This window comes from Pipistrellus kuhlii, unplaced genomic scaffold (genome assembly GCF_014108245.1).
Source record: "Pipistrellus kuhlii isolate mPipKuh1 unplaced genomic scaffold, mPipKuh1.p scaffold_m20_p_20, whole genome shotgun sequence".
Classification (NCBI taxonomy): Eukaryota; Metazoa; Chordata; class Mammalia; order Chiroptera; family Vespertilionidae; genus Pipistrellus; species Pipistrellus kuhlii.
The window spans coordinates 2675389-2702204 of NW_023425516.1; the positions used below are offsets into that span (position 1 = coordinate 2675389).

Here is a 26816-nt window from a genome sequence, read left to right on the forward strand (position 1 = left end):
CTTGTCTGAGGGGTGTTGTCAGGAGTGGTGGCCTCAGGCTTCTGGGGCAGATGACAAACTAAAAAGAAAGGGTACAAATAGGAATGTGCTCACTAATTCCTGTTCCTGTTCAGGTGCCGTGTTTATCGACCAGTACTGCAACCCTCTCTCCGAAATCAGCCTCGGGGACATCCAGGCCCAGATCGGCAGCATCGTGGAGCTGGTGCGCAAGACCCTGCGCGGCATCAACAGCCGCCACCCCAGTTTGGCCTCCAAGGCAGGTGTGGCATTGCTCTGGACCCCTCTGTGCACGGGGACACCTGGGGTGATTGGTTCCCTGGACGTGCTGCAGTATGCTCCCCTCGTGTCCCAAAAAGCACTGACACAACGTGTTTACCTGGGTAACGTAAATACCTACTCCAGTGGCCGGCAAACTGCGGCTCACGAACCACATGCTGCTCTTTGGCCCCTTGAGTTTTTAGCAAAGACCAGCTTAGAAGTGCCCTAATTAAATTAATAACAATGTACCTGCCTATATAGTTAAGTTTCAAAAATTTGGCTCTCAAATTTCATTTGTTGTACTGTTGATATTTGGCTCTGTTGATGAATGAGTTTGCCGACCACTGACCTAGCCCTTCTCCCAAGATCGGTAACACCTGGCGGATGCTGTTAGGCCTGGCCAGTGTCTGCATGGTGCAGGTTGTGCTTGTGTCCTCAGGGTAGACTCTGTTTCAGGTGAGTCCTCTGTGGTAATGGAGATAGAGCTCCAGAGCCAGGTGCTGGACGCCATGAACTATGTCCTGTATGACCAGCTGAAGTTCAAGGGGAACCGCATGGATTACTATAACGCCCTCAACTTATATATGCACCAGGTAAGTGTGGGTCTATAAAAATAATTCCGCCATCGCTGACCAGTCATACAGTTTTGAGGGCAAGGGCTCCATCTTTTCCTCACTCAGTGCCTTTACACCCATTTTCCTTCACTGTAAGGAAAAGGCTGCATTTGTTCCCTTCACAAGGCAGCCTTTGTTGGGAAGCCTTTGAGAGGAGCTGTGGCTAGAGCAGGTCTTTCTGTGCCTCCATGTGTGTCTTGTGAGCCCCAAACTGAGGAACTGCCCGGCCTTTCCTCTTGGCCTGGCCGGGGAGGTGGAGGAAGCCTGTGGCCAGCTGTGTCACGGACGTTTCCTTTTTATTTGCTTCCTACTTGGCTCCCTCTTCATGTCTCCTCTGTTGCTCTCTGTGCTACTTCCTTTTTCACGTCTTGCAGTCTTTCCGTCTTGCAGTCTTTCCTCGAAGTGGCCTTGAGTTCCCTCTGGAAGAAGAGGCTTAAGTCACGGTCTGGGGCTTTCTCTGTTGGGGCCACGAGCTCTGTCACCCCTGCTCAGTTCTCCATCGCAGCTGGAAAGGGGCACCGGCAGCTCGAAACAAGTGACTGCTGCGTTCCAATGAAACTTAATATCTACGCGTGGAAATTCGCATGTCAGAATTTTTGTGTCATGAAATAGTATTTTCTAACTTTTTTTTTTTAACATTAAGTCTATTGATAGTGTTTTTACACAATCCATGCAGAAGCAGATGGTGGGCCAGATTTGGTCCATTGACTGTGACCTCTAGCCACAATAAATAACCTATTCATCCACTTAAGTCTCAGCACCTAGCCTCCTGCCTGGCACACAGATGTGCATCGAAGGGATGAGAATTGAGGTTGCTTTCTAGTGCGCTGAAGCTTTTCTCTCTCCTCTAGGTCCTGATCCGCAGGACAGGGATCCCCATCAGCATGTCTCTGCTCTACATGACCATTGCCCGCCAGTTGGGGGTCCCTCTGGAACCTGTCAACTTCCCAAGTCACTTCCTGCTGAGGTGGTGCCAGGGCGCGGAAGGGTGAGCATCTGTGACGGGGGTGGTCCTGAGGATTCCCACGGTTTGGAGAGAAAAGTAACAAAGCAGGTTAAGGAGTGATTAAGGAGTGATGGGACTGTTGCGTTTCTTGGCTGTATTTCTCAGAAATTGGCTGGAGAAGGTGCTCTGGGTCTGTCTGTATTTGCTACATGTGAATACACAATTGTCTCAAAAAGTTTAACTTTAAAGAATAGGACTAGGGGTTCAAGGGCTTATGTGACTCTCAAAGTCTCTTTGTTCCAAAGTAGATCAGATTGAAGGGTTCTTAAAGGAACATACTTTCCAGTGTCCATGAAACCTCCCTTCCCTCCCCACACAAGAGGGGGAGAGGGAGCAGATTAGCCAAGTCCTTCTTTGATGTGCAGAGTAAGTATCCGGGTACTTATATCATCTCAGACTCCTTGGGCAAAGTTGGTGACTGTAACTCATTGTAGAGACCAGGTTAATGAATTGTTCTCTCTTAAACTTGGTGTTCTATTGGCATAAAGCTCCTTTTCAGCTTTTGTCTAACTTTTCTGCAAGAAATCATTCGTCAAATAGGTAGAATATCTTCTCATTAAATGTGCCATTTAAAGGAAAAAGAAGCAAAGTTATTTAATTATATCCTATTCTTTGAACCCACTTTCAAGTGACTAGCTGTGAACCTTTGGTAAGGTGATAAGCAGGATAGCAGACAGAGCCTGAGATTTGAAGTCAGACTGGGTTCAGACCTTGGATTCCTCAGAGCCTCAGTTTCTTCCTTTGAAACGGGACCATAATTTCTTCTGAAGCGTCTTGGAGGATTAAGTGAGGGCCCAGTGCTTAGATCACATGGCAGAGTTTCTGACATACACAGAAAGGAAGTGTCATGGTCTCTGTACTTCTGCCTCCAGTTGAAGAAAGAAAACATGTATAGTTGGAGCTTCCTGGGTGTTCTTCCTTATCCTTTTCTTCCTCTCCTCTCCAGAGATAACCACCAGAAAATAATACTATTTTCATGCAGATTTTAATAGTTTGATACATATGTACTTTTCTTTAAATAATATATACTTTGTTCCTTTTTTCCCAAGTATGGTCTGTTCCTAAATATGTATTCGATGGCTCCTCTTTTGGATAGCAGGCACCCATTTTCCATTATTAATGGGGAAGAAGGATTTTTTCAGCCCATTTCCATTCCCTGAATAACCCAACCAGTCTCCCCAAATACCTCTAAAGTATTCTTAAATGCCTGTATAATAATCCACCACAATTTCTGCATAATATAAAGCATCTAAAACACCAATTACCATGTTATTTACCACAATAACATTACTGAGTACAGTTGTAGCATTATAATTTTGCCTTCTTAGTGAACAGTGTAAACGAGCAGTTAAGTAATTTGTTAGCATCCCAGGTCTCCTGGCCAAACACAAGCATTGAGACCCAACTAGAGCTGGGCGGGGCCCTCAGGGACAGGCAGGGGAGAGTGGGCAAGGCAAGGACACAGGTCTCCCAGCAGCTGCAGGCCCTTCTCTGCATCCTCCTCCCTCCCTTCCTGCACCAAGACCATACTCATTCCCTGTGCTTGTGCCCTCTCATTATACTTACAACTGGCAGGTGAGACCTCTATCGAGTTCTTCCAATTGCCGTGGCTGTTCTTTTTCTCAAATAAAACCCCCATATTGATTGACACCAGTGCTTACTTGAATTGCAACCATCCGTTAATACAAGAAATATTGCTAGTGTTCCACTCTGAGGCTGTCTATGAACACATCTTCCATATATGTACTGTAAGTCACCTTTAATGTTCTTAAAAAGATTCTATTGTTTTCTTTGGCTCTGCAGGGTGGCCACCTTTGACATCTTGTTAGATTGGTTCTAGCGCTTTAAATTTTTACTATTGTAAATGGTAAATTTTTAAAATAACTTTTTTTAGGGTTGACATTGAACAGGGATAGGAATAATATGTAGATACAGACCTGGTAATCAGCGCCTTCGCTGAATAAATGATGAGTGCTAATAACTTGTCAGCTCTGGCTTTTCTCTGTGGATAGTCGTGTTGTCTGGGAATGGTGACCGTTTCGTTTCTTTTCTTCCTAGCCTTGCTCTGTTTTTGTTTCTTTTGCTTATCTAATTCTGCGGCCCAGGCTTCTGGAGCCAAGTGGAATAGAAAGTCAGTGATAGCAAACCCCTCGGCCGAGTTTGGCTGTAAATGGAATCCTTGTAAAATCTCACCTCAAGGATGATGGTTGGGGACAGTGTCTTCTTTAGGATTACCAAAGCTGCCTTCTAAGTTCCTATTTCACTAAGAATTGTATTAATAACTACGCAGTAGATCTCTTCTAAAATTTCCTTTTGTGTCTGCTGATAAGATCATATGGTTTTTCTTTAGTCTGCATATGCTTGAAATAGATGTTTTAATGTTCAACCCATCATCCTCAGGGTATATCTAACATAATCACATGGATTCTTTTACATACATTGCTGCATTCGATTTGCTTGTGTTTGTGTGTGTGTGTGTGTGTATATCCGGTTCTCCTAGATACATTAAAAGGGTTGAAAAACATCCCTGTTTCTGTGACATTGACAAATGTCTTGCCAAAGGAAGAAATCTGAAACAGTTGCTCCCGGGTCAAATACAGCTGTCCCTGGGACAGAGACAGCTCAGTGTCTCAGGAACCCTCGAAGAGCGCTCTGCAGGGTGGCCACCACCACGTGCAAGGGCGGGTTCAAGGGGGGCAATGGGCTTGAGTCCAGGAGCACGTGCCCAGCCTGAGGCCCTGGTCGGGTTCAGCAGGTCTGTGACTCCCTGAGTGTCTGCAGAGCGGAGGGCAGAATGCTCCTGGTGGCAGGTGCCACAACTTCGTGCGTAGCCTCGGGAGCCCAGGATCCACACACATTCACCCTGCTCATCCAACTCTGACAGGGATTCCTGGCACTGGGTTTTAGGACTCGTCTCCCTGAAGAACTATATTAGTTGGCATACATAAGTACTCTTCGTCCTAAATATCATGTCCTGAGCTCAACAGAGCACGAATGAAGGGTCAGAGTCTCCACTTGGGACAAGGCTTTGTAGTTTTAAGTAGAAATGCTGCTGGTTAACATTCATTCTGATGTGAGCTACTTGTTAGGGGTTGAAGCATTGACTTGCTCAGCTCCGTGAGCCGTGGCGACTCCATGTGCTCTCTCGATAGGGCCAACCTGGACATCTTCGACTACATCTACATCGATGCTTTTGGGAAAGGCAGGCAGCTGACGGTGAAAGAGTGTGAATACCTGATCGGCCAGCATGTGACTGCGGCGCTGTACGGGGTGGTCAACGTGAAGAAGGTGCTGCAGCGAATGGTGGGAAACCTTCTAAGCCTGGGAAAGCGGTAAGGTTTTCTCATTTTCCAGTGCTTCTGCGGACGGTGTGACCTCGGGGCCTGAGTGCCTTATGGAGACTTTTCCTAATGAGCCTCCCGGTGATACAGCAGAGCAGTGGACAGGGTGGCACAGCTGGGGTATCTACCGCTGTCACCTCCACAGAGAAACTGGCTCCCGTGACACAATGCTGTCAGATTTAAGACATGCTCAGGGATTTTCCCTTGAAATCTCTCAGTGGACTTGGGCAGCTTCTCTTTATAAATGTCGAAAGCACCCTTCAGCGACAAGAATGCCTCTGACCGGCCCAGCTTCTCTTTCAGGGTGTTCTCAGGTCAAGTGCTTTGTCATCCCGGTAACAGGGACCTTTCTGTCACTTAGATCACAAGGCCCACAGGAGCGTGTGTCTGAGTCCACGGGAAATGTGTCCGGGGAGAAAGGAGGAAGCTTTCGCAGTAGCAGTAGTTTTCTGCTGTGGCAGATTCTTTTTTAAATAGGCTTTATTTTTAGAGCAGTTTTAGGTTCACTGCAGACTGAGCAGAAAGTACAGTGACTCCCCAGATACCTCTGCCTCCCTAGGTCAGCACCCAGCACCAGAGTGGTGCGTTGGTTATGATTGATGAATCTGCATTGACACCTCAGAGTCATTGACACCTCAGAGTCATATGATTGATGAATCTGCATTGACAACTCAGAGTCCAGAGTTACAGTCATACATCAGTTCACTCTTGGTATTGTACCCTCTGGGTTTTAGTAAATGTTTAAAGACACGTATCTGCCATTATCACAGAACAGCTTCTGTCCTAAAAGTCCTCTGCTCTGACTTGTCAGAATTCAATTTTAATTATATACAGTGCTACTGAGGTAACTACCTAATGAAACACAACTTTTAGTTTAGTGCCCATCACCAAAGTGGGGTGTAAAACTTATATTTCTTTTGTATGTGTGTCTTTATTACGACATTGTAACTATTTGCTGAATAGAGAGGAAGTATTAGAATCAGAACATGTATGGGATTTCTGTCAAATATTTCTAAAACCTGGGCCTTGCAAAGAGGGTCTTAGAAGCACGCAGGATAAGACGAAGGTTTCTCTCCCACAGGGAAGGCATCGACCAGTCGTACCAGCTCCTGCGAGACTCACTGGACCTGTACCTGGCCATGTACCCGGACCAGGTGCAGCTCCTCCTCCTCCAAGCCAGGCTCTACTTCCACCTGGGCATCTGGCCAGAGAAGGTAATTATTTGACTTTGATGCTTTGCACTTACCATAGAGAGGGAATCATAGCCGGAAATCTTGCAGATTTGTCCTTATATTAACACCTGATGCAGGAAATTCGTGCAAGGGGCCCTCGCAGCCATGGCTGCTTGCCTTGGCCCTCACAGCCCCAGCTTTGTCCGGAAGGATGTCTGGAAGGTGGTTCGGCTGTCCGGTTTAATTAGCATATTACACTTCTATTATTATAGATGGGGATAAACACAAATCTATTCAAAGTCTCCCAGTCTTGACCCATCATTCAAATTTTGGGGGCTTTTCTTTTATTAAAAAAAAACATGGTTGTATTGCGTGGAGTTGCCCATTCTCTTTGTGGTCAGTGCCTTAAATGTCCAGAACCACAGGGCCGCTGCCCTGCACTCCCCTATTGCTGCCCCTAAGGAAGATTTCCCCAAGTCACCCTGAGTTGGCCAGGGGGCCAACCTGGATACTCAGCCTCCAGCTGTGCTGTTAGCAACTACAGTGGCTGCGTACCAGCTGCCCCATGTGACAACACAGTTACTTCTTAGATGTGTACACGTCCCGCTCTGGACTAGTTCAGGCCCTGAGTTTGATACTGTTCCACAGGAGTTCTCAGTTTTGCACGGCCCCTGTGGCTGGCAGCGGCTGCGGTGTGAGGTGAGAAGTGCTCCTCAGCAGCTGTGGGCGGCGATGCTCGAGGCCAGCCAAGTATCAGAGCAGGAGTAGCCGCACGCTTGCATCAGGCCCTTACATATTTTTTCCAGGGAAATAGGTGGTGATCCATTTGTTTGTTTAGAGCAGTCTGGTGAGGGCACTAAGCTCTGAGCTTTCACAGAGATATTATCAGAAAGCTGTCAGCTGTGTTAGAGAGTAAAATCTTTGCTTGAGGAAATAAATCATGTAAATGACTTGACTTTGCTTAGATTTAAGTTGTCTCAGTTACTCACAACTTCCATGTTGTAAAGTATTTCTGGGAAATAACACACCTGTAAGAAAATCTCTAGACTTTTATCTTAAGTGAAGATGTCATGTGTGGCCCAAGGAGCAGAGTCACGTGATCTGGTTGAAGAGTTCTGGGAAATCTAGACTCTGCCAAAGACCCCACCCACTTCCCAGAGCCCAAATAAATCCTGCTGTCGAGGATTCAATAGCCAATGTTACTTAGTTTTGATAGTAGGATATATATAATACCTATCACGTTTTGCTTTAGATTAGTTAAGGAATTTTGTGACAATTTGTGAAGTGCAGTGATCCTTTCAAAGCAGGGCTTCTTTATAAATAGAGGCCTGTTACACAAAATTTGTGCACTGGGGGAGGGGAGTCTCCTCAGCCTAGCCTGGCCCACTCACGTCCGAGAGCCCCCAGAGGATGTCCTACTGATGGCTTAGGGCCGCTCCTTGAAGGGAGCTGCAGTCTGGCCTCCCTCTGCGGGAGGTGACCAGTTGATCAGGGAAAGGCACCACCCCCATCAACCAGCTGCTGCCACTGCTGGCCACCACAGCCACCAAGGTGTTTTCATCAACACAGACTCCATTCCCTTCACCACGAAAAAATGACAGTTTTCTTTAGGCATTTTCTTTTCTTTTCTTTTTTTTAATATATTTTATTTATTTTTATTTTTATTTTTTTATAGAGAGGAAGGGAGAGAGATAGCTAGAAACGTCGATGAGAGAGAAACATCGACCAGCTGCCTCTTGCACACCCCCTACCGGGGATGTGCCGGCAGCCAATGTACATGCCCTTGACCGGAATCGAACCTGGGACCTTTCAGTCCACAGACCGATGCTCTACCACTGAGTCAACCAGTTTCGGCTCTTTAGGTATTTTCAAGATGTCTCTTTCAAAGGATATGACATTTCTTTCTTTCTTTCTTTCTTTCTTTCTTTCTTTCTTTCTTTCTTTCTTTTATCCTCACCTGAGGATATTTTTTCATTGATTTTTAAAGAGCATGGAAGAGAGAGGGAAAGACAGAAACATCAATGTGAGAGGGACACTTTGATTGTATGCCTCCTTCATGAGCCCTGATCTGGGCCCTGGCCAGGGAGGAGCCTGCAACCTAGGTACATGCCCTTGATCAGAATTGAACCCGGACCCTGCAGTCTGCAGGCCGAGGCTCTATCCACTGAGCCAAACTGGCTAGGGCAGGATATGACATTTCCTAGCCCCTTCAGACCTTCAGAAGTGAGGTGGAAAAACCCTAGATCATCTTCTTGGATTCTTATTACCCAAGTTACCAAGAACACTGCCAGTGGTGTACAGGGAGCTTAGTCAATGACCTGTAAGAAAAGGTGTTTCCTCTGCAGCTCACGCACAGAGGCGTGTCTGCTTGTGCATGTCTCCCAGCGAGGGCGGGCCCCCTGTGTGGTGCGCCTCCACTACAGGCCCAACCGTGAGCCCAGCCTCCTCCTGAGCCCATGGTGCCTGTTACAGCGTCCCAGCTCATTTGCATATTATCTCTTTTTATATATATATATATGTATTCTGTCCTTAAATTACACGTCCGTCTCTGAGGAGTGAGGTTACCATCTCCTCTGTGGGGAAGTCTGCAGGGGCTCTGGCTTCACCCGCAGCACCCACCTAGCTCAGCTTCGTGCTTGCACGTTGCTTCCCGGGGAACCACCTCAAGACCTGGGCAGGCCAAGGCTGCCTTCTTGCCAAGCAAGGGCCACTGTCACTGAAACAAGTTCCCAATCCATTACCCGGACAGCACTCATCCTCAGGATGACTCTGCATTTGCTGTTGGCAAAGGTGTTGCCCTACTCAGAGATCAGGAATGAAAAGGGGCCGTTCCCGGTGAGTGAGGACTCCCCTTGTAAACATGTGCTCTAGCCAGGAGCCCTGTGGGGCTCCCCAAGAGGAAGGATTGGGGGGTGCAGAGGTGATCAGAAAGTGCTCCTCTCCGGAGGGAGGGTTTGAGGTGGACGGTGGAGGATGGCCAGCCATCTCAGAAGGCATGACAGTGGATTACTGCTGTGCACACCAACCAGTGTGCGTACAACACGGGTAGAGAGTTGGTGTGTGCAGAGGTCAGCTTCACAAGGGTCCTTGTACGTGTGCGTGTGCATGTGCGTGTAGGTCTGTGTATGTGAAATAGTTTCTGGGCCTTTGATCAGTTTGTGCAGGGCCTGGAATCTGCTTGGCCTTATCATTCCTAAGCTGGAGAGACCAGAAGGTCAGCGTGATTTCAATTGGATTAAACCAGGAAGAGCAAAATACAGGTCCTCCCGGTCCCGGTCATGGTAGTGCAAGGTGTTGTGGCTGTGATGGAAATAAGAGTGTAGGCTGGCCAGCTTTTAAAGCCACTAGCACTTATCAGACTCTCCCAACCCTATGGATGCACTGTTTTTCTGTTTTACAAATAATTAGACTGAGGCCCTGAGGAGCTGGGAGTTTGCTAAAGCGTCTTGCTCAGATGTGGGTGGTGCCCGAGTCCACTGTCTCCAGAGAAGCTGATAGACGGCACGCTAGTTATCTCCCTCCAGTTTTCTAAGGCAAACCTGCTGTGCTCTCGGTCCACCTCCCCTGCCTTTTCTTGGATCACTAAGTTTTCTTTATTCTCTAAAAATATTTTTTTAATATGTTTTTATTTGTTAGAGAGAGGGAGAGAGAAACATGAATGATGAGAATTATTGATTGGCTGCCTCCTGCACGCCCCCTACTGGGGATCAAGCCCACAACCCAGCCATGTGCCCTGACTGAGAATCAAATGGTGACATCCTGGTTCATGGGTCGATGCTCAACTACTTAGCCACACTAGCCAGGCCTCATGTCTTCCTTCAACTGACTGTTCCTGTTATCTGCCGTCAGCATTAAACATACTCATATCTCTTGTCTTTGGAAAAATAAAACACAAAAGCACTCTCATGACGGCCCTGCTGGCACTTCCCTGCAGCTGCGTCCTTATCTCTCTGCCCGGCATGGCTGAAGCCTGCTGGCTGGCCAGCCGGCCACTTGCCTAGCCTCCCACACACTCCCCAGAACATGGGGATCCGTTCCCACCCTCCACCTTGGGAACCCAGCGAAGGCAATGAGCCCTTTCTGATAAACCATCCTTGTTGCCAAATCCAGCAGATACTTTTTTTTTTTTTTTTTTTTTTTTTTTATCTTCGTGATCGCTGGGGGCCACTCCCCGCCCCAATCACCCTGTTCCTTTGACTTCGGTTCCTGGCTCTCAGGCTCCTGCCTGTTCCTTGCCCTCTGGTAGTTCCTAGGCTTCCCTTTCCCCTGCACTTTCCCAGGGTGCTCACCCTGGTTCTTGCTCCAGGCCCCGCCTGTGGGCTCCCGGCTCCCGAGTCTGCCTCCTGCCCAGACCTTGGGCTCCAATAGCATCTGCAGGTGTCCCTGCACGTCTGTACACGGCTCTGCCCCTAGGCGGCTGCATAGGCCCCCTGCTGCTCTCCTTCCTCTACACTTAGACCCTGCGACCTGTTTGATAAACTGCAGCCAGAGGAATCTTAATAAAACCCAGGACCCTCGGGGTGGCTCCCCGCTGTCTTGAAGACCAGGCTCGTTCTCTTGAAGTGGCCCACCCTCCCAAGCTCTCTCTTCTCACACTGGCCCCTTTTATACTCGCTGCCACAGCCACATCTCCACTCGCCCCTGTGTGCGTCAGTCCTTGCGTTTGCTACACCTCTGCCTGGGGCACCTTTCTTGCCCCTCAACTCCACCGGCTTCACTTCTGCCTCCGAACCCCCTCCCCAGGCCCTCGGCATGGGCCCCGCCGCCCTTTGCAAAGCGGCTGCGGTGTGTTGGGCTGCTCCGCTCGGCGCTCTGTAAAGACGAGGACCAGAGCTGTGTTGTCCGTGGCAGTTGCTCAGAAGTTTTATCTGCCTGAGGAAGAAGTGCCAGGTCTCCATGCCTGAGTGAGGGAAGGCTCGGAGGATGGCCCGATTTCCCAACTGCTCGTGGCCACGTGAACAATGGGTGTTGGAGAGCAGCCTGTTCCATGGTATGGGAAGGGGTTTAGTTTGGGGAGTGTTGGATCCGGTAGGACTTGGACCCACGTGTCAGCATCTGATAGTGGAAGCCCCCCAAATAGAAGAACTCACAGACGGTGGACATCAGAGGATGGAGCCAGGAGCTCCAGAGAGAGCCTTGGGGAAACTGCAGTCAGTGGACAGCCGGCCAGCACCCCGTGCCCATGGGCCTGAGGCAGCCTGCCTTTATGGGTCCACGCCCCTTGCTTCTTTGTCTCTGGCCAATTTCCAGACACTGAATGGCCTGCAACGCCTAAAATATTTACTCTCTGGCCCTTTCCTATCCATCGTGAATGATAGGCCCCCTCCCTTTCTTCCAAGATCTCTACCCCAAAAGTTGTGGCCTGGGATTCTAGGCCTAGACATTGGTTGGGCACAGCATGGAACCCAGGTGTCAGCATGTCCTTTGGGAACATACAAGGCCCGGATCACCAGGCCCTCTCCCCTCACCCTGTCAGCCACATGCCAAGGGAAAGACGGGACCGTCCCTGAGCCTCATCTCTGAGACTGGGCGTTTGAGGATTCCTTTGTGCACTGAAGATTCTGAGTGAGGCCCGTTTCCTGCTCTGGCGGGGTGGGGGATGGTGGAGCTATGGGAAGGGGAGCTGTGCCAGGAGGGAGCAGAAGTCTGGTCCACAGGTCTGGTCAGAACTGCCCGGGGGAACATGAGGAATGCATTGCGCAAGCCCAGTCAGTAGGACTCGCTGTTCAAGCCCATGTTCGCTGCAGAAGATAAAGGTTATTAGTGTCTCCCGAGTTAAAGCCTCTTGCGGGGGGTGGGGTTATTCCTCCTGCCGAGGCCGGTTTGGTTCAGTGGATAGAGCGTCAGTCTGTGGACTGAAAGTTCCCAGGTTCGGTTCCGGTCAAGGGCATGTACCTTGGTGCAGGCACATCCCCAGAAGGGGGTGTGCAAGAGGCAGCTGATCGATGTCTCTCTCTCATCGATGTTTCCAGCTCTCTATCTCTCTCCCTTCCTCTCTGTAAAAAATCAATAAAATAGATATATTTAAAATACTCCTACTCCCGCTTTGGTGTGATGGTTGTGGGGCTAGAGTCTACTCTAGAGTTAGCCCGGTCTCATCCTCACTCCAATCTTCATAACCTGTGACCTCAGGCCAGTTCCTTGCCTTCACTGAACCTGCTTCCTCTTCTGACTGACATTCAAGTTGGGACGATTAAATGACATAAAAAAGTGATGGGACTGGCACAGTGACCAGCAAGAAATAAGTGTTTAGTCAGAACTGAGACCAGAAAAATCTGTCTGGAAGGCGAGGTTGGGTATTGGAATAATGATATTTTATTTTGCACAGGATGTTCATTTTCACAGTGTGATGTGTATCAGGAAAACAAGCCTTTGGTAATCAGAAGCAGCGAGTTTGACAGACCGGGACTAGAGACCAGGTTGCTTGGTCCTTGGGCCCAGTAACTAGGGAAGGATCCTTGTTTCCCTGGGGGAAATGTGTCAGAGACTCTGCCACTGGCAGGGCCACCTTGCCGTTCTTGGTCATGGTGTGCACGTGTTGGTGTTTGCACCTGCGTGTGCGGGTAGGAACTTGATCAGAATTTGTATTTTCCTTGGAGCCACTGGGACAGTAAAGAGAATCTAAACTTGAGTTCTGCTTCTACCAGCTCGTTAGTTAAGCCCCACGGGGCTGTGGTTTCTCCAGCCCACTGAATACGATATTGCGTCCTGAGTTAACGCCAGGGCACTGGCCGGTGGGACTCCAGAAGCCCGGTGCACACTTCCTTCTGCAGGCGAAAGGTCCGAAACGAAGCTGCATCCCTTCGGTGGCTTCCTGGGGCCCTCCCGTCTTCATGGTCCCGAGGCAGTTCTGTCCAACGTCCTTTTTAAAAATATGTTTTATTGAGTTTTTACAGAGGAGAAGAGAGAGGGATAGAAAGCTAGAAATATGGATGAGAGAGAAACATCGATAAGCTGCCTCTTGCACACCCCCCAGTGGGGATGTGCCCTCAACCAAGGTACATGCCCTTGACTGGAATCAAACCTGACTCCTTTCAGTCTGTAGGCCGACTCTCTATCCACTGAGCCAAAACAGTTTAGGCTGTCCAATGTCCTCTTGATTGAGGCCTTTATTTTTCCAACCGGTTCATGAGTGCAGGCAGCTTATAGTTGTTTCCTTTCTGTGTGTCAAAAAGTGAGGCAGATATGCATTGCGTGAATGGATGGAACAGTAGACAGGTGCTTCTTTCTCTCTTCCTCTCTCTAAAACCAGTAAATAACGTGTGTTTGTTTGTTTTTTAAGTGAAGCCCACACTGACGCAGAACATAAACCCATTGAGAGCTCACTTTACAGATGTGCCTGTCAGTGGCTGACCCTCCTCCCCCCGCGCTGACTCCAATCCACCGTGTTTCTCGGGATTTCTGTCATTCACGCTGGTGGCACTGGGACAGGCCCAGAAGTGAGGGTGCCAGCTTCGAGCTGACGGGGAGAGTGCCGGCAGCCGCGGGGACCTGGCCCCCATCAGGGCCCTCCTTGCTGTCCTGTCAGGCTAGGTAGGGCTGGATGCAGTGCGGTAACAGGGAAAAGGCCTTAATAAAAATATTATCACCCAGTCTTTCTGTCTTGTCTTGAAGGTGCTTGACATCCTCCAGCACATTCAGACCCTAGACCCCGGGCAGCACGGGGCCGTGGGTTACCTGGTGCAGCACACACTAGAGCACATTGAGCGCAAGAAGGAGGACGTGGGCGTGGAGGTGAAGCTCCGTTCCCACGAGAAGCACAGGGATGTCTGCTACTCCATTGGGCTCATTATGAAGCATAAGAGGTGAGTGCTCGTGGCGGCTGAGGACCCCGAGGCCTGGAGCGGCCGCAGTGACGTGCTCGGAGGGGACCCGGCGCCCGGCAGCGTGACCTGGATCGCACCGCAGGAAGGCTGCAAGCTGAACCGCGTCCTAACCGTTTTGTTTTGACGGAGAGACTTGGGGTCCTGACTGGGAGTCTAATGTTTTGTGTCCTCCAGGTGTCTGACCCTTCTCTTTGTGGGAAGATGGAGCAGCTGCTGTAAACAGTTTTTCTCTCCTTCCTGCATGGTCTTTGCTCTCCTCTCGCTCTCCCCAATTCAGATGGTAGGCAGGGCCTGCGGGTCGTAGGGTACACACCTGGCCCATTTACGAATCAAAGTGAGACTGTCCACAGCCATTGCCCTGACTTTCACCTCCAGCCGGTGGGAGTGAGAGCGCCCCTCCTCACCGCATGTGGTACGGCCAGACCGCTAGACACGCACTCAGGTGGTCATGGCACGGGGGCTTCATTGTGGCTTTAATGTGAGTTTGCCTGCCAGCTGCCCCATTGAGGCGCTCTCAGGTCCTGGTCGTTCGCGTTTCCTTTCATGAGGTGCCTTGTCAATATTGTGCTCTGATTTATAGCGGTGCTTCCTCCACGTAGTTAGTCTCTATGTACACACGAGTGCCAGGTATCTTTTTCCAGGTCTTGGCTAGTGTTCTCATTCTTTTATTGCATTCTATTTTTAACTTATTGTGGAAATTCCAAACACCAACAGTGAAAAGATGTGAGCTTAACAACCAGGTGATGTCCCCTATCAGCTCCACTGGTTATCATAACAGGGTCTGTCTCTACCCCCTTCCCTCCTCCCTGGAAGCAAATTCCAGATGTCATTCCATCTGGAGCTATTTCAGTGTCTCTGGAAGGTAAGGGCTCTCTCCTTTGTTAAAAATAACACTTGCCACCCTGTTGTCATATCAAGAAAAAAAGAAATAGTTCCCTAACAGGAAGGTAGGTAGTCTAAATCAGTCCTGTATGACAGCCACATTGGTCCATCTCTTCCTTTATGGGTTGTATTTTCAGGACCTTGTTTAGGAAATCATTGGCCATCCCGAGTCGTGAGGACAGTGGGGGCGGTCTGCACTTTGACTCTCGGTCTCTGTGTGGAGCGTTGTTGGCAGGCCTGGTCCTGACCCCTTTTTCCATCTTGTGACCAGTTGTTGTCGCTTCTCTAACTGAAGTGCTAGGTTGACAGTAAGAGGGGTTTGTAAAGAGGGGCAGGGGTTCTGAAACAGGATTCGGTGTGGAGCAAACGCAGGTGAATGTGTAGGAAAGGGAGCTGAAGAGAAGCCGAGCCCTCGCTTACCAGTCCTAGGTGCCAGGACCAGGGACTGACTGCGTGCTCCTGTGCTTAGATACGGCTACAACTGTGTCATCTACGGCTGGGACCCCACCTGCATGATGGGACACGAGTGGATTCGAAACATGAACGTCCACAGCCTGCCTCACGGCCATCACCAGCCTTTCTACAATGTGCTGGTGGAGGATGGTTCTTGCCGCTATGCAGCCCAAGGTAAGTGGCTAGGTCCTGTCTGTGGCTTTAATAACACCTGGGCGTGTTTTAAGCACACATTTGAGCACTCAGATATTGTGGGTACAGTCATGAATTTCCAGTAGCTCACCTCCTAGGGCCGGTGTTTAGCTAATAAACATGGCTGGTATGCCCTGGTGCAGCCATACCGCAGTTTAAAAGTTCCCCCCTCCACCACAGCTGGGACCCTATTCCAGTGCTGCTGCTGACCTCTGTTCTGATTGGTCATTGCCATTGTCAATCAAATCCCCAATGCCTGCTTCCTAGACATTGCCATGGGCTCCCTCCAATTAAGGAGGGTCATCTTGTGCCCTGCCCAATGCCACCTGCTTGAACTGGAGGGCACTGAATGGGCACTATTTGGGAGCCACCCTAGCACCCTCTAGCCTCCTGAGACTGGCAGCCTCCTGTGCTCCCCGGAGATGCCACCATGGGAATGCTGTCCATTGCACCAACTCTAAGAGTGTCAGGCTGGGTAGGTGGGGCCTCTGTCAGGCCTGGCAGGTGCTAGCCCAGGGCACTCCAGTCAGACAGATGGAGCCCGTGGAGGCAAGTTACAGACCAAAATACCTTCACTGCACGGCTCCCTTTTCTTTGTTCCTCCACACGATGGGACGAAGTTACTGCAGGCTGGCTGTGGCGGCATCTACAGCATTCGTTTTATGGTTAAAAACAACACAGATGCTAACGCAGTGTCTGTTAACTCCATTTGAAATTCATTTCCATCCTCATCATCATGCTCATTTTGTGCATGAGGAAACTGAGGCACGCAGTTATGTAAATCTTAACTTACAGAACCCAGGCAGCTTGGCAAAGCCCTATTGGTAACCATCAGGTAAAGCTTCCTGTGTCTGGCTAAAGCATGTTTGACCTCACTCAGTCTTATGTTCTGGTAAGCGCTTTAATAGAAATACTGGATGTGTAAAAATCTCACAAGTATCAGAGAGAGTAGAAAAGGTTTCTTATTAATTGTTACGGATTCATCAGAAACTGTGAGGCGATAACATGCAACAAAAGAAATTCTGTGTCTAGTACAGGTCTCTTTAACCTGTCAGCCTAATGAGGGAGTTGCTGACGATGACTTTATTTAACTTTTGAAACTGACAAAAAATCATTATAACAATTTCAAAAACTCAACATGATTTGAAAATTGGTGAATATCTGTGGACTCTGTCCCCTCACTGATCACTTGGAAGCATTTCACACTGGACGTCACGGAGCATGTCCGAGAATAAAGGCATTGTCTGTGACCGCCAGTTGGCCAGCTCCTGTGGCTTCGCCTCATGCCTTCGGTGCCTGTTAGGAGTTTCTAGAAACATCTATGTCAGCTTTAAAAGGGGCTTTTTAGATAAGTAAAACAGCAGTTGGCTTTAGGTGTTCTGAACTTTCTCAGTGTCTCGGGATTCACGTCTGATCGTATGCTCAGTAAACATGCAGTGCGGGTTCAGAGTCAGCATGGAATGCCTTTGTGAGAAAGTCCACCCTCTGGCTGTCAGTTTTACCCTCTAGAACTGAGATCCCACTAAGTGATTGTGGATCCTTGTCACAGAGCGAGACGCTTGCAAACAGGTGTGGTTTGTAACAACTTTGGGGGAAGAGCATTTCAGACGTGACCGCACCCTCCCTGGAGTCAGCAGTTAGCATGTGGACAGTTATTTGTTTGACCTGCAGATCGAGGTTTTCAGTTTTTGCTGAGCTGTTTGAAAGAGCACAGCAGACATCATGACCTAAGCACTCCCAGGCCTGCTGTGAGCATAAGGCCGTCTCACCGCGGGACCACAGTTAGAGCTTCTCACGGAGCAGAGACTGCGTTCCAGGCCCTCATGTCGGCCACCAGGCCCGGGGTCACAGAATAGCCTTTGTGTGCCCGTTCATTTTTACTCCCCGTCCACCCGGGACTGGTGCACTGCGCTTGGTTGTGTCCCCTGGGTCTGTCTCTCAGAAAAAAACACTTCCTCGCTGAAGCCAGTTTGGCTCAGTGGTAGAGCGTCGGCCTGCGGACTGAAAGGTCCCAGGTTCGATTCCAGTCAAGGGCATGTACATTGATTGTGAGCACATCCCTGGTAAGGAGTGTGCAAGAGGCAGCTGGTCAATGTTTCTCATCAATGTTTCTATCTCTCTCCCTTCCTCTCTGTAAAAAATCAATAAAATATATTTTTTTTTAAAAAGAAAGAAAAAGAAAACAATACTTCCTCATTCTTCCCTTTTTTTTCTTTCCTCCTTTCCCACAAGACTTTGACTTTCTGAAGAGTTCCAGGCTGGTTGTCTTGTGAAATGTCTAACTTTCTGGGTTTGTCATGCTGTTTGTTCAGCTGTGTGTTGTCTGTGGACTGGAAGCTAAGTGTGAGGCTGGATGAGATCAGGCTGTTACTATATTTGGGGAATATTTACTCTCAGTGCTGTGTGTCACGTTGCCTCTCCTTGAGGCCGATGGTGCCCACTGTCCTGCTGTCAGTGAAGCAGATTTTGGTCACTTGGCTAAGGCAGTGACTCACTCTAAGGGACAGTTTTCCTTTTGCAATTAACACGAGCCCCATGGAGTCCTAGTGTGACATCCTGTGTATGTCATCTTCTGCAGTGACTTTGTCCTTGTCAGTTCTTATTGCCTCTCGTTGTCTGAGTTAGCCTGTGAGAATCACAGAATGATGATCTTCTACTGCTGTTGTTCCCTCCACTCCTGTAAACAAGGGCTTTCCTCCCTCACCTTCTACCTCTCCCCTCCCACTCCCTCCCTTTCCCTCACACCCTGTCCCTACCTCCACCTTCAGCACTTCTTCTCTCCTCATAGATTCCTAGACTTTTTAGTCCATGTGTTCTAATCATTTGGAACATTTTTTCCCCTCAAATTATACCATATTTAGCCAGTAGGAGGCCTTGAGAGGCTAAATTTTAAAAATACTTATTTAACTATGTTCTTAGCATTTCTTTCATTTGCACTGTTACTTTTTAAAATATATTTTTATTGATTTCAGAGAGGAAGGGAGAGGGAGAGAGAGAGAGAAACATTAATGATGAGAAAGAATCGATGATTGGCTGCTTCCTGCATGCCCCTACTGGGAATGCAGCCCAGGACCCCTGGTTCGTAGGTTGATGCTTAACCACTGAGCAACACTGCCGGGCTTAATTAAGTTATTTTGTTTTACAGTTTTTTGGGGGGTCTAAATTTTCAAACCTTTTCTCCACGATCCTAGTAACCTGGGTAAAGACCATGAAAGAGTGCTCCTCTAATGACTAGTTCTCTGCACAGTTGAAGGGCAGATTTTAGGCTGTGTGCAGGTACAATGTTTTTAAGTAGTTTGTTCTGAACAGTCCAGGGAATCTTCCCAACAGTGTGCTAGTGTGAACCTCACTCCTAAAGGAGGGGCATACCACACCTAGCATGTTTATCATGTCCCCCATGAGGGGCATGCGCCCGTCTCAGTCCCAGCCCCCACCAGGACTGCTCAGACACTGTGGGAAACGAATGTCCAGACCAGATGCTCGGAACTTCAGTCAGCTGCCCTATTGAGGGTCAGGAATTCAAGTGGGACGTGACCTCTGGTTGAGAGAGCACCACTACAAGCGTTAGTACCGTCTGCCTGAGCTGTCCTGCCTTTCAAAGTAAAGTTTCTACAGCACCCACCCCTGCCCCACCCCCCACCAGGGGGCAGTCTGCGCAGCTGGCCCCGTGTGAAGACCCCACATCAGGACGCAGGGGAACATTCCAGGGCAGTTTGGTGCTCTGTTTTAAATTGTGAAAATCTCAAGTGTCCCCCCTCTGACCTGTCCGTTTGTCCTCAGTCCCTCCACTCGGGACACGCTCACCAGGGGGCCTGTGATCCCTTCTCATCACAAACCAGTGTCGTTCGCAAGGACTTCCTGGCAAATGGGGTATGCCAAACTGAGGAATACTCCAATTAAATAAGCCAGGTGTTTCATCTCTCTCCCTCTCCTTCCTCTCTGAGGCCAATGAAAATGTATTTAAAATAAAATGCTTAGTTAGGCCATGTGATGTGGCAGCCTAGCTCTGTGGCCTTCCAGGCTTTCTGAGTAGCATGTGTTTTACTCCCAGTTCCTCCATCAGATCTCAGCAGCACATTGCTCATTTTCCTGCAGCCCAGCATCGTGCTGGATCAACGTCCCGCCACTTACTCACTCAGTGACCGGCCTGGATGCTGTCAGAGATGCTGAGAGAAGCGGTGGGGTGGGGGCCAGGGGTCCCGCGTGCATTTCAGGACACTCGGCTGATGTGCTGCTGAGGGAGGAAGTTAGCCCATCGGCCAGGCTGTGCAGAGACCGACTTGCACTAATTCCAGTGACAGGCTGTGCGAGTGTGGCTTCATGCAGGGAACCGGCTGCCCCGGAACAGAGCGGAAGGTTGGCCTGGCCAGCTCCTTTCTCCCAGGTCCTGGGGGGTGAGGCTTGGCTTCTCCCAGGTGGGGCCCATGCCCAGGCTTGGGCCAGCGAGGAAGGGTACACAGCCACCCCTCTTTCAGTGGGCCCTGTAGAGCTGTTTTTCAAGTAGTTTTTTGGGGAGAAACCACCTAAAAGGATTTCAGCCTTTAAAATACCTCACCTGGCCTGGCCAGCATGGTGCAATGGTTGAACATCAACCTATGAGCCAGAAGGTCACGGTTCAGTTCCCAGTGAGGGCACATGCCTGGATTGTGGGCTCAAACCGCAGTGTGGGGCCTGTGGGAGGCGGTTGATCAGTGATTCTCATCATTGATGTTTTTATCTCCTCCCTCTCCCTTCTTCTGAAATCAATAAAAATATATTTAAAAAAAAAAAAAGCCTCGCCTGCATTATCATCGTTGTTCTATTATCACTCCGTTGTAAAGGAGTCTGATTTTCATTCTTTGATGGGGAAACAGAGCAGGGTGTGGAGAGCGTGGATTTCTAGGAGGCATGCAGATGGCATCCGTCTGTGTGGAAGGTGCGGCGTGCATCCCTCCCGCCGGGTCTCCTGCCCCCTGCGCGGTGCTCGCCTTGGGGGCGCCCGGCGGTGTTGAGAGGACGGAGCTGGGACGGAGGCTGTCCTGTGGAGGGCTCACACTATAGACAGGAAGGAAGCAGGTACGCGAGTGGCACCAGATGATGTGGGGCTTCCGGACTTAACCGCTGGCGAACGGAGCCGGCGAGGGTTCCCTTGTCCTCACATTGGTGTCAGATCAAGTCAGAGGAACGTGGGAGTCTCTGGCTTGCCTGTCCCAGGGGGCTGCCGGGGCTTTGCTGGAGCCAGACGCCTTGCTCGGAGAACAGGGAAGTCCTGTCTTCCTGTGGAGCTGTTGGGGGCCCCGGGCCACCATTCCTCCTTCCCCCGATGGCCACTCGCTGCCTTTTGCCTATTAGCTCCTGCATATTCCAGAAACACCTCCGTCTTCCCTTTTCCTCCACCTCAAAATGCTACTTGGAAGCGGTTGCTAGGAAGTAACTCGGGATAAGAGAGGCCGCAGAAAAGTCCATTTTAACCAGAATGTGCCTCTTTATCAACAGAAAACCTGGAATATAACGTGGAGCCTCAAGAAATCTCGCACCCCGATGTCGGACGCTATTTCTCGGAGTTTACTGGCACCCACTACATCCCGAACGCCGAGCTGGAGCTCCGGTACCCGGAGGACCTGGAGTCTGTCTGCGAGACGGTGCAGAACATTTACAGCGCCGAGAAGGAGAGCGCGGAGTAGAGGCCAGGAGGGGGCGCTGCGCCTTTGCCGCTGCTGCCGCCTTCCAGGAGAACAGGACCCCGGGGGTCCCCGGCCCTTTGGACGCGACCACCAGGAAGCCGCTTGGCCCGAGTGCTGGTTGCCTCCCACAGTTTAGTGGCCCGCGTTCCCCTCAGCTGCAAAGACAACGTCGCTCTCCGCCTGCACTAGTGAACCCTCGGGAAGGCGCCGGTCGGTGGCATGGCTTATCTGCTTGTCCGGTGACAGTCTGTGACATTCCGTCTTCATGAGGGCTCACAGTCGACACCCATCTAATCGTTACTTAGCTCCCTTCTCTTTAGTCTGCCTGGCACTGACTCAGACATTTCGTTTGCTGGCGACGGGCTCAGAAGTTTGCGGCCATTTCTCCCTGACTTCTCTGGCCCAGCTGCAGTCCTGAGTCAGGGTCGTTGGGTCTTTCAGCCTGAATTCAGCTGCTTGTTCAGAGGTGAAGCTAAGTGAGCTTGGCAGCATCTTGGTGATGAGCAGAGCAGTGCTAATCCGAGTCTCGTTTGCGTTTATTTTTTCTGATGTGTGAGACCGATTTCAGGCACTTGTCTTTGTATTTGAGTTAGAAGAATAACACAGTTTTCCCTCTTGGACTTACGCTCCTTTCGCTGTGAATCATTACTTTTCCACTTTGTTACATGGGATTCTTTGGGAAACGCATAATAATGGCCTTGGTGATGATTTTTCCATGCTCACCTACTGTTCCTTCCTTTCAAGTAACTTTTTATGTTAATATTCTCCAGTAGCATGAGTAGATCTTAAATCAGTGATGGCTTCTCTTCACAGTAGGAAGTACAACCTGATGTTAAAATGCTTGCTTTTAGAAATTATACTTCGAGGTCTCCAAAGACGTAAAAATGAGATTCCACTTCTGTGACCAGAAGAAAGATGAAGCTCAAAAATGAAAGAGGAGGTCCCATGCCCCGTCCTTCCTGAGAACCACTTGGAGACCCTCCTGAGTGCGGCGGGGTAGAGCAGACTAACACGTCTTTCCTCTCAGAGCGTCTGCTCCCCGGGGAAAGAAATGAGTGCAGTCTGCTCTCTCAGTCGCCATGGCCATGACAGCACCGGGGACTGACCGCTCTCTCAGCCCGCACCGGCCCCTCCCTCGTTCTTAGTGACCGAGCGCTGACAGGCCCACGCTGTGCAGCTCGAACTCCCACCGCGGCCGCCAGGTCTCCTGCCCGCTGTCTTACAGTTCAGTCGAGGCTGGAGTTTGGAGTTAGGGCCTCATGACGTCACTCTCGGAGTTTAGGAGAATCCAGTTGATCTAATGCCCGAGGCTCTAGGGGACAGGGATCCTGTCACTCTCGCTCTGTGCTCACTTGAGTGCGGGATTGCGTACCATGTTGGGTGACTGCCTCCTCTTGGTCCCTACTGACCCCTGAGATGCCTGAGGTTTGGGACGCTACAAGTCAAGGTTCGGACTTGCATTTGAAATTGTGACCACTCACAGCACCCCGCCCGTCTGAGGCCGGGCTCTCACGCTACTCGCATTTAAAGGTGGAAATCAGGAAGTGTGGAGTAAATGTCAACGAGATGCATTACCGAGAAACCGTGGAGCATGCTGAGGACCATGGTTGGTTTTCCGGTTTGATTTCCTTTTCTCGGAGAGTAACATCGACGCCAAGAAAGATACGATGGTTTTCCCTTTAGTGACCCGTGTACATATGTATCTAGACTGTTTTTGAAGGTCTCTCCATGGATGCCTCACCGGCTCCAGGAGGCCTGTCACCTGTGTAAGTTGGTATTTGGGCACTTTATATTTTTCTAAAAATGTGTTTTTGGAACCTGTACTCTAAATAAATCGTAAGTTTCTTTTTAAAACTTTTCCAAAGTTTTCTCCATTTAAAAAAAAACAACACCCTGTTTTAAAAATAGAACTTTTGCAATGTTAAAATATTAAATATTTGGATATAGTAACTTCTTTTCTCTGCCAATGAAAGCCAAGATTATTTTTTATTTTTTATTTTGTACACTAATTAATAAATGGAACTCCTCCAGGGACACCACACGCATGGCCTGGCCAAGTTCGTCCCAGGACAGCCCCGCCTGCCCTGTCTCAGAATGTCTCCCTTCTCTTCTGATCAAAATAGGCAAAAACTTGCTCTGCTGAAACTTTTTAATGTTGGTGAGTGGACAGAGTATCTTTAGACTCTGATTTTCCTGCCAAATCTGAGTTTTATAAGCTCACAAGGAATCTTGTGAGTATCTGGTTATAACAGAGAGACTGCAGCTTTCCAGTCCTGTTAAAAGTGCGTGTTTGTAAAACGAGAACTTGAAAAGCTTTGAGGGAAACCCAGCTTCTCGGTGTGTCACTCAGTGGACCCAAAAGCTGTGCGACGTGCCGCCCGTCAGAACGTCCGATACTCCGCGATGTCACCGCGCTGTGCGGGAGGAAACGGGCTGGGCGGTCACCCGGTCCCTGTCCGAGGTTTCCCAAAGCCCGCGGTGTCCGCGCACTGTGCTTCAGCACTGAGCCCTGCGCCTGCCTCCTGGGTCCCGTGTGCACAGACCTCCCACCAGGCACGCCCGACTAGTCTCTGCCTTGTCGTCGTGAGACCTGTTCTGCCAAGCGTCGTGTCTGAAAGAAAGCATCACCCACCCAATCGGTTCTGAAAGGCTGGCTTTTGTTGTCTCTGCCTGCACCCTGTCGTAGATCTCCATCGCAAGCGCATTTGTTTACCCAGCGAAGTGTTCCTGGCGACAGCCGGCGCTCGGGCCTGTCGCCGAGTCAGTTTACTCTGACCATACCTACTCACTGTCCAACTCACAACGTCAAATGCCGCCGTCTTCCCCGACGGTTAGACGGAGTCGCGCCTCCACGTTCTGCTGCCAGCAGGTCCCTTTCTCTTAGTCATGAACTTGAACTGCCAGCAACTTTGCATTTGAGAGATCTTGTGTCCATAAGAGCCAAGATGTTTGTTGTTTCTGGGAAGGGCGGGGAGACTGCTCACTAGAGGAAATGAACCCGCCACGAGGCATTTTGTTTTTCAGACACTAATAGCTCTGTTGCATGCATCACTTCGTACTGCTTGCTTCCTTTGAGCCAGGCCCCGGCCTGCGCTGCGTGGCCCACACAGAGCCTGTAAGGCAGGGCTGGGGTGACTGTCTGGCCTGCATAGGGTCTCAGTCACATACTCGTCTCTGTTTTTGAAAACGTACAAAGCATCCCGAGCTCGAGGGCCGAACAGAAGCAGGCGCAGGCTGGATGCCGACCCCAGCCGAGGGGCGGGCCTGCCTGGCACTTCGCTCGCTGTACAGATGGGGCATCGCGCACCCTGCTTGTTTGTAGGTGGGAAACCTGGCATTTGACAGCCACACTACCGACTACCTCGCAATGTTTTTATCCTTGGCCTTGCAGCAACTCTTAACTTCTTACCTTTCACTTCTGGAAACTTAGAATCAAGAGAAAAGGACATTCCTGCGGTGATTCGAATGATGTGCAATTATAGCATAAATGTACTATGGCCATTTAGCAATGATTGTATTAGGGTAATGCTACTTCTGTAATAAATAGACCCAAAAATATTCGATGGCTCATACACAAAAGAACTTTATTGCTGGAGTCACGGGCAGGGGAATGGGCGGGTGGGGCGGCCCTGGGGCAGTCACGGAGCCCCTGCCTGTGTGCTTACCGGAGCACCCTGAGCCCATTTCCATCCCACCTGCAGGGGACCAGCCTGGAGGGACTTGCCTGGGGGGTTCAGGGAGCCGAGGCTGCAGTGGAACTTGCCACTTTCACTCACACTCCCCGGGGCAAGGAATCCAGGAGAGCAGTGTGTGGCTGGCCGCTGCTGTCCACGCCTCAGCCAGGGTGTGCTCCTCCCGGCAGACACACCCTGCTTCCCGGGAGGCGGCCTGTGACCACCTCTTACCCCTCCTCCTCTCTGAGGGTTGGCCTTCTCGGTCAGCTCAGGTTGCATACCAGCTTGCTATGTTTCTTGTCAGCAAGCCCCTCTTCCCTCTCCCATCATCCCATCTCCCATCTGTTAGGCGCCTCTGCTTCCGGGCCTTGGGGAATGGGAACCTGCTGGTCTGTGTCTCCAAAAGCTGTCTGTTTACAGAGATGTCCAAGCATTTGGCTTGGAGGCCCAGCCGGAAGTCTGGCTGGATAGACTGTGCTGGGCTCGGCTGACACTGACCCTGGAAACCGCAGCTCTGCTCACGGGCCAGCTGTGTGCTTGGTGAGGGCTGCTGGGCGTGGGGATGGGTCTGCTCACGCTCTGCTGTGGGGCCTGGACCTCATCGTGTGGGAAACAGTGAGCAGAGCCTGGGAAAGTGTGTGTGTGTGTGTGTGTGTGTGTGTGTGTGTGTTGGGGGAGGGGTGGTTAGACTCGAGGTGGCACAGGTGACGTGGCTGTCAGACCCACCTGACTGGGAAGCAGCCGCTCATCCCCCGTGGTCTGGTGGGCATCGCGTTCACCAGCAGGCTTTCCTTGTGCTCATTTTTGGAGGGAGTGGAGGAGGGGCCGGCTTTTCTTCCTCGTAGATTTCAGTGGGATGTACAGTGTGAGCTCCTGGGGTCAGCGTTCGCACGTCCTCCTGTCTGTGTCCACAGTGGCTCACCCATAAGAGGCAGGCACACGCTTCTAGAATGTGAGGTGAAGTCACTTACCGTCCTGTGAGCAAAGCACTCCTTGTCAAAAAGCACCAACATTGCACACTGTGTCAGAGCTCACGGCCTCCCGGGCTTTACTCTGTGCCAGCCCTGGATCCATTTGGGAGGATCCCAATTTGACACGCGAGGAAACTGAAGCTCAGAGAAGTTGAGTGATTTGCCTAAGACGGCACAGCAGCTGAGAAGCAGGGCCCAGACCCCCACCCAGCTCCGCTGGCTGCAAACCCAGCTGGTCTTTACAGCCCTGTGCACTAAATGCCCCCAGCCCGGAAGTCAGACATTGAAACCTGCCCTCAGGGGGTGGCATTTGGAGGTGGGGCCCTCCCCGTGGGATTAGTGTGCTTCTAAAAGGGACCCCCGAGGCCCCCTCACTCCTCCCGCCGTGAGGACCCAGCAGAGGCTGCCGCCTGTGAACCAGGACGCGGGCCCTCGGCCGACACCGAACGTGCCGGCGCCTTGATCTTGGACTTCCCAGGCTCCAGGACGGTGAGGGACACACGTGTCTGAGCCGAGCAGCCCGGGGTGTTTTTGCTGCAGCAGCCTGAGCGGGTTAAGATAACGCAGTGTGGCTTCCTTCCTCCTGAAACTTCAGCTCCCCTTACAAAGGTGTGCATGCGTGGTGTCCAGGGATCGTGCTTGTGACAAAGTTCAGCGAGTGCAGAACCCCAGAAAGGTGGACTCTTTCACCTTTCTAGGGATCAGTGGCTGCCAGGCAAAGATGTTCAGAGGACAGACTGAATGTTTTGTGTTTTCTTGGTTTC

The 26816-nt window shown here is 50.4% G+C and overlaps 1 protein-coding gene across 2 annotated transcripts in view; it reads left to right on the forward strand.

The window, feature by feature from the left end:
* The window catches only part of FBXO21 (F-box protein 21), a 32634-nt gene extending 11090 nt beyond the window's left edge, over positions 1–21544 (forward strand). Inside the window, exons 5-12 of one of the 2 annotated variants that reach the window (XM_036448886.2) lie at positions 114–260; positions 715–851; positions 1724–1860; positions 5031–5210; positions 6301–6433; positions 13985–14196; positions 15569–15726; positions 21220–21544. In XM_036448886.2, the coding sequence (XP_036304779.1) occupies positions 114–260; positions 715–851; positions 1724–1860; positions 5031–5210; positions 6301–6433; positions 13985–14196; positions 15569–15726; positions 21220–21407 (1292 nt within the window). In that variant the 3' untranslated portion in view covers positions 21408–21544. The remainder of the gene's footprint in view (positions 1–113; positions 261–714; positions 852–1723; positions 1861–5030; positions 5211–6300; positions 6434–13984; positions 14197–15568; positions 15727–21219) is intronic. The other variant, XM_036448887.2, reaches the window with a different exon arrangement.
* Positions 21545–26816: the final 5272 nt, after the last annotated feature.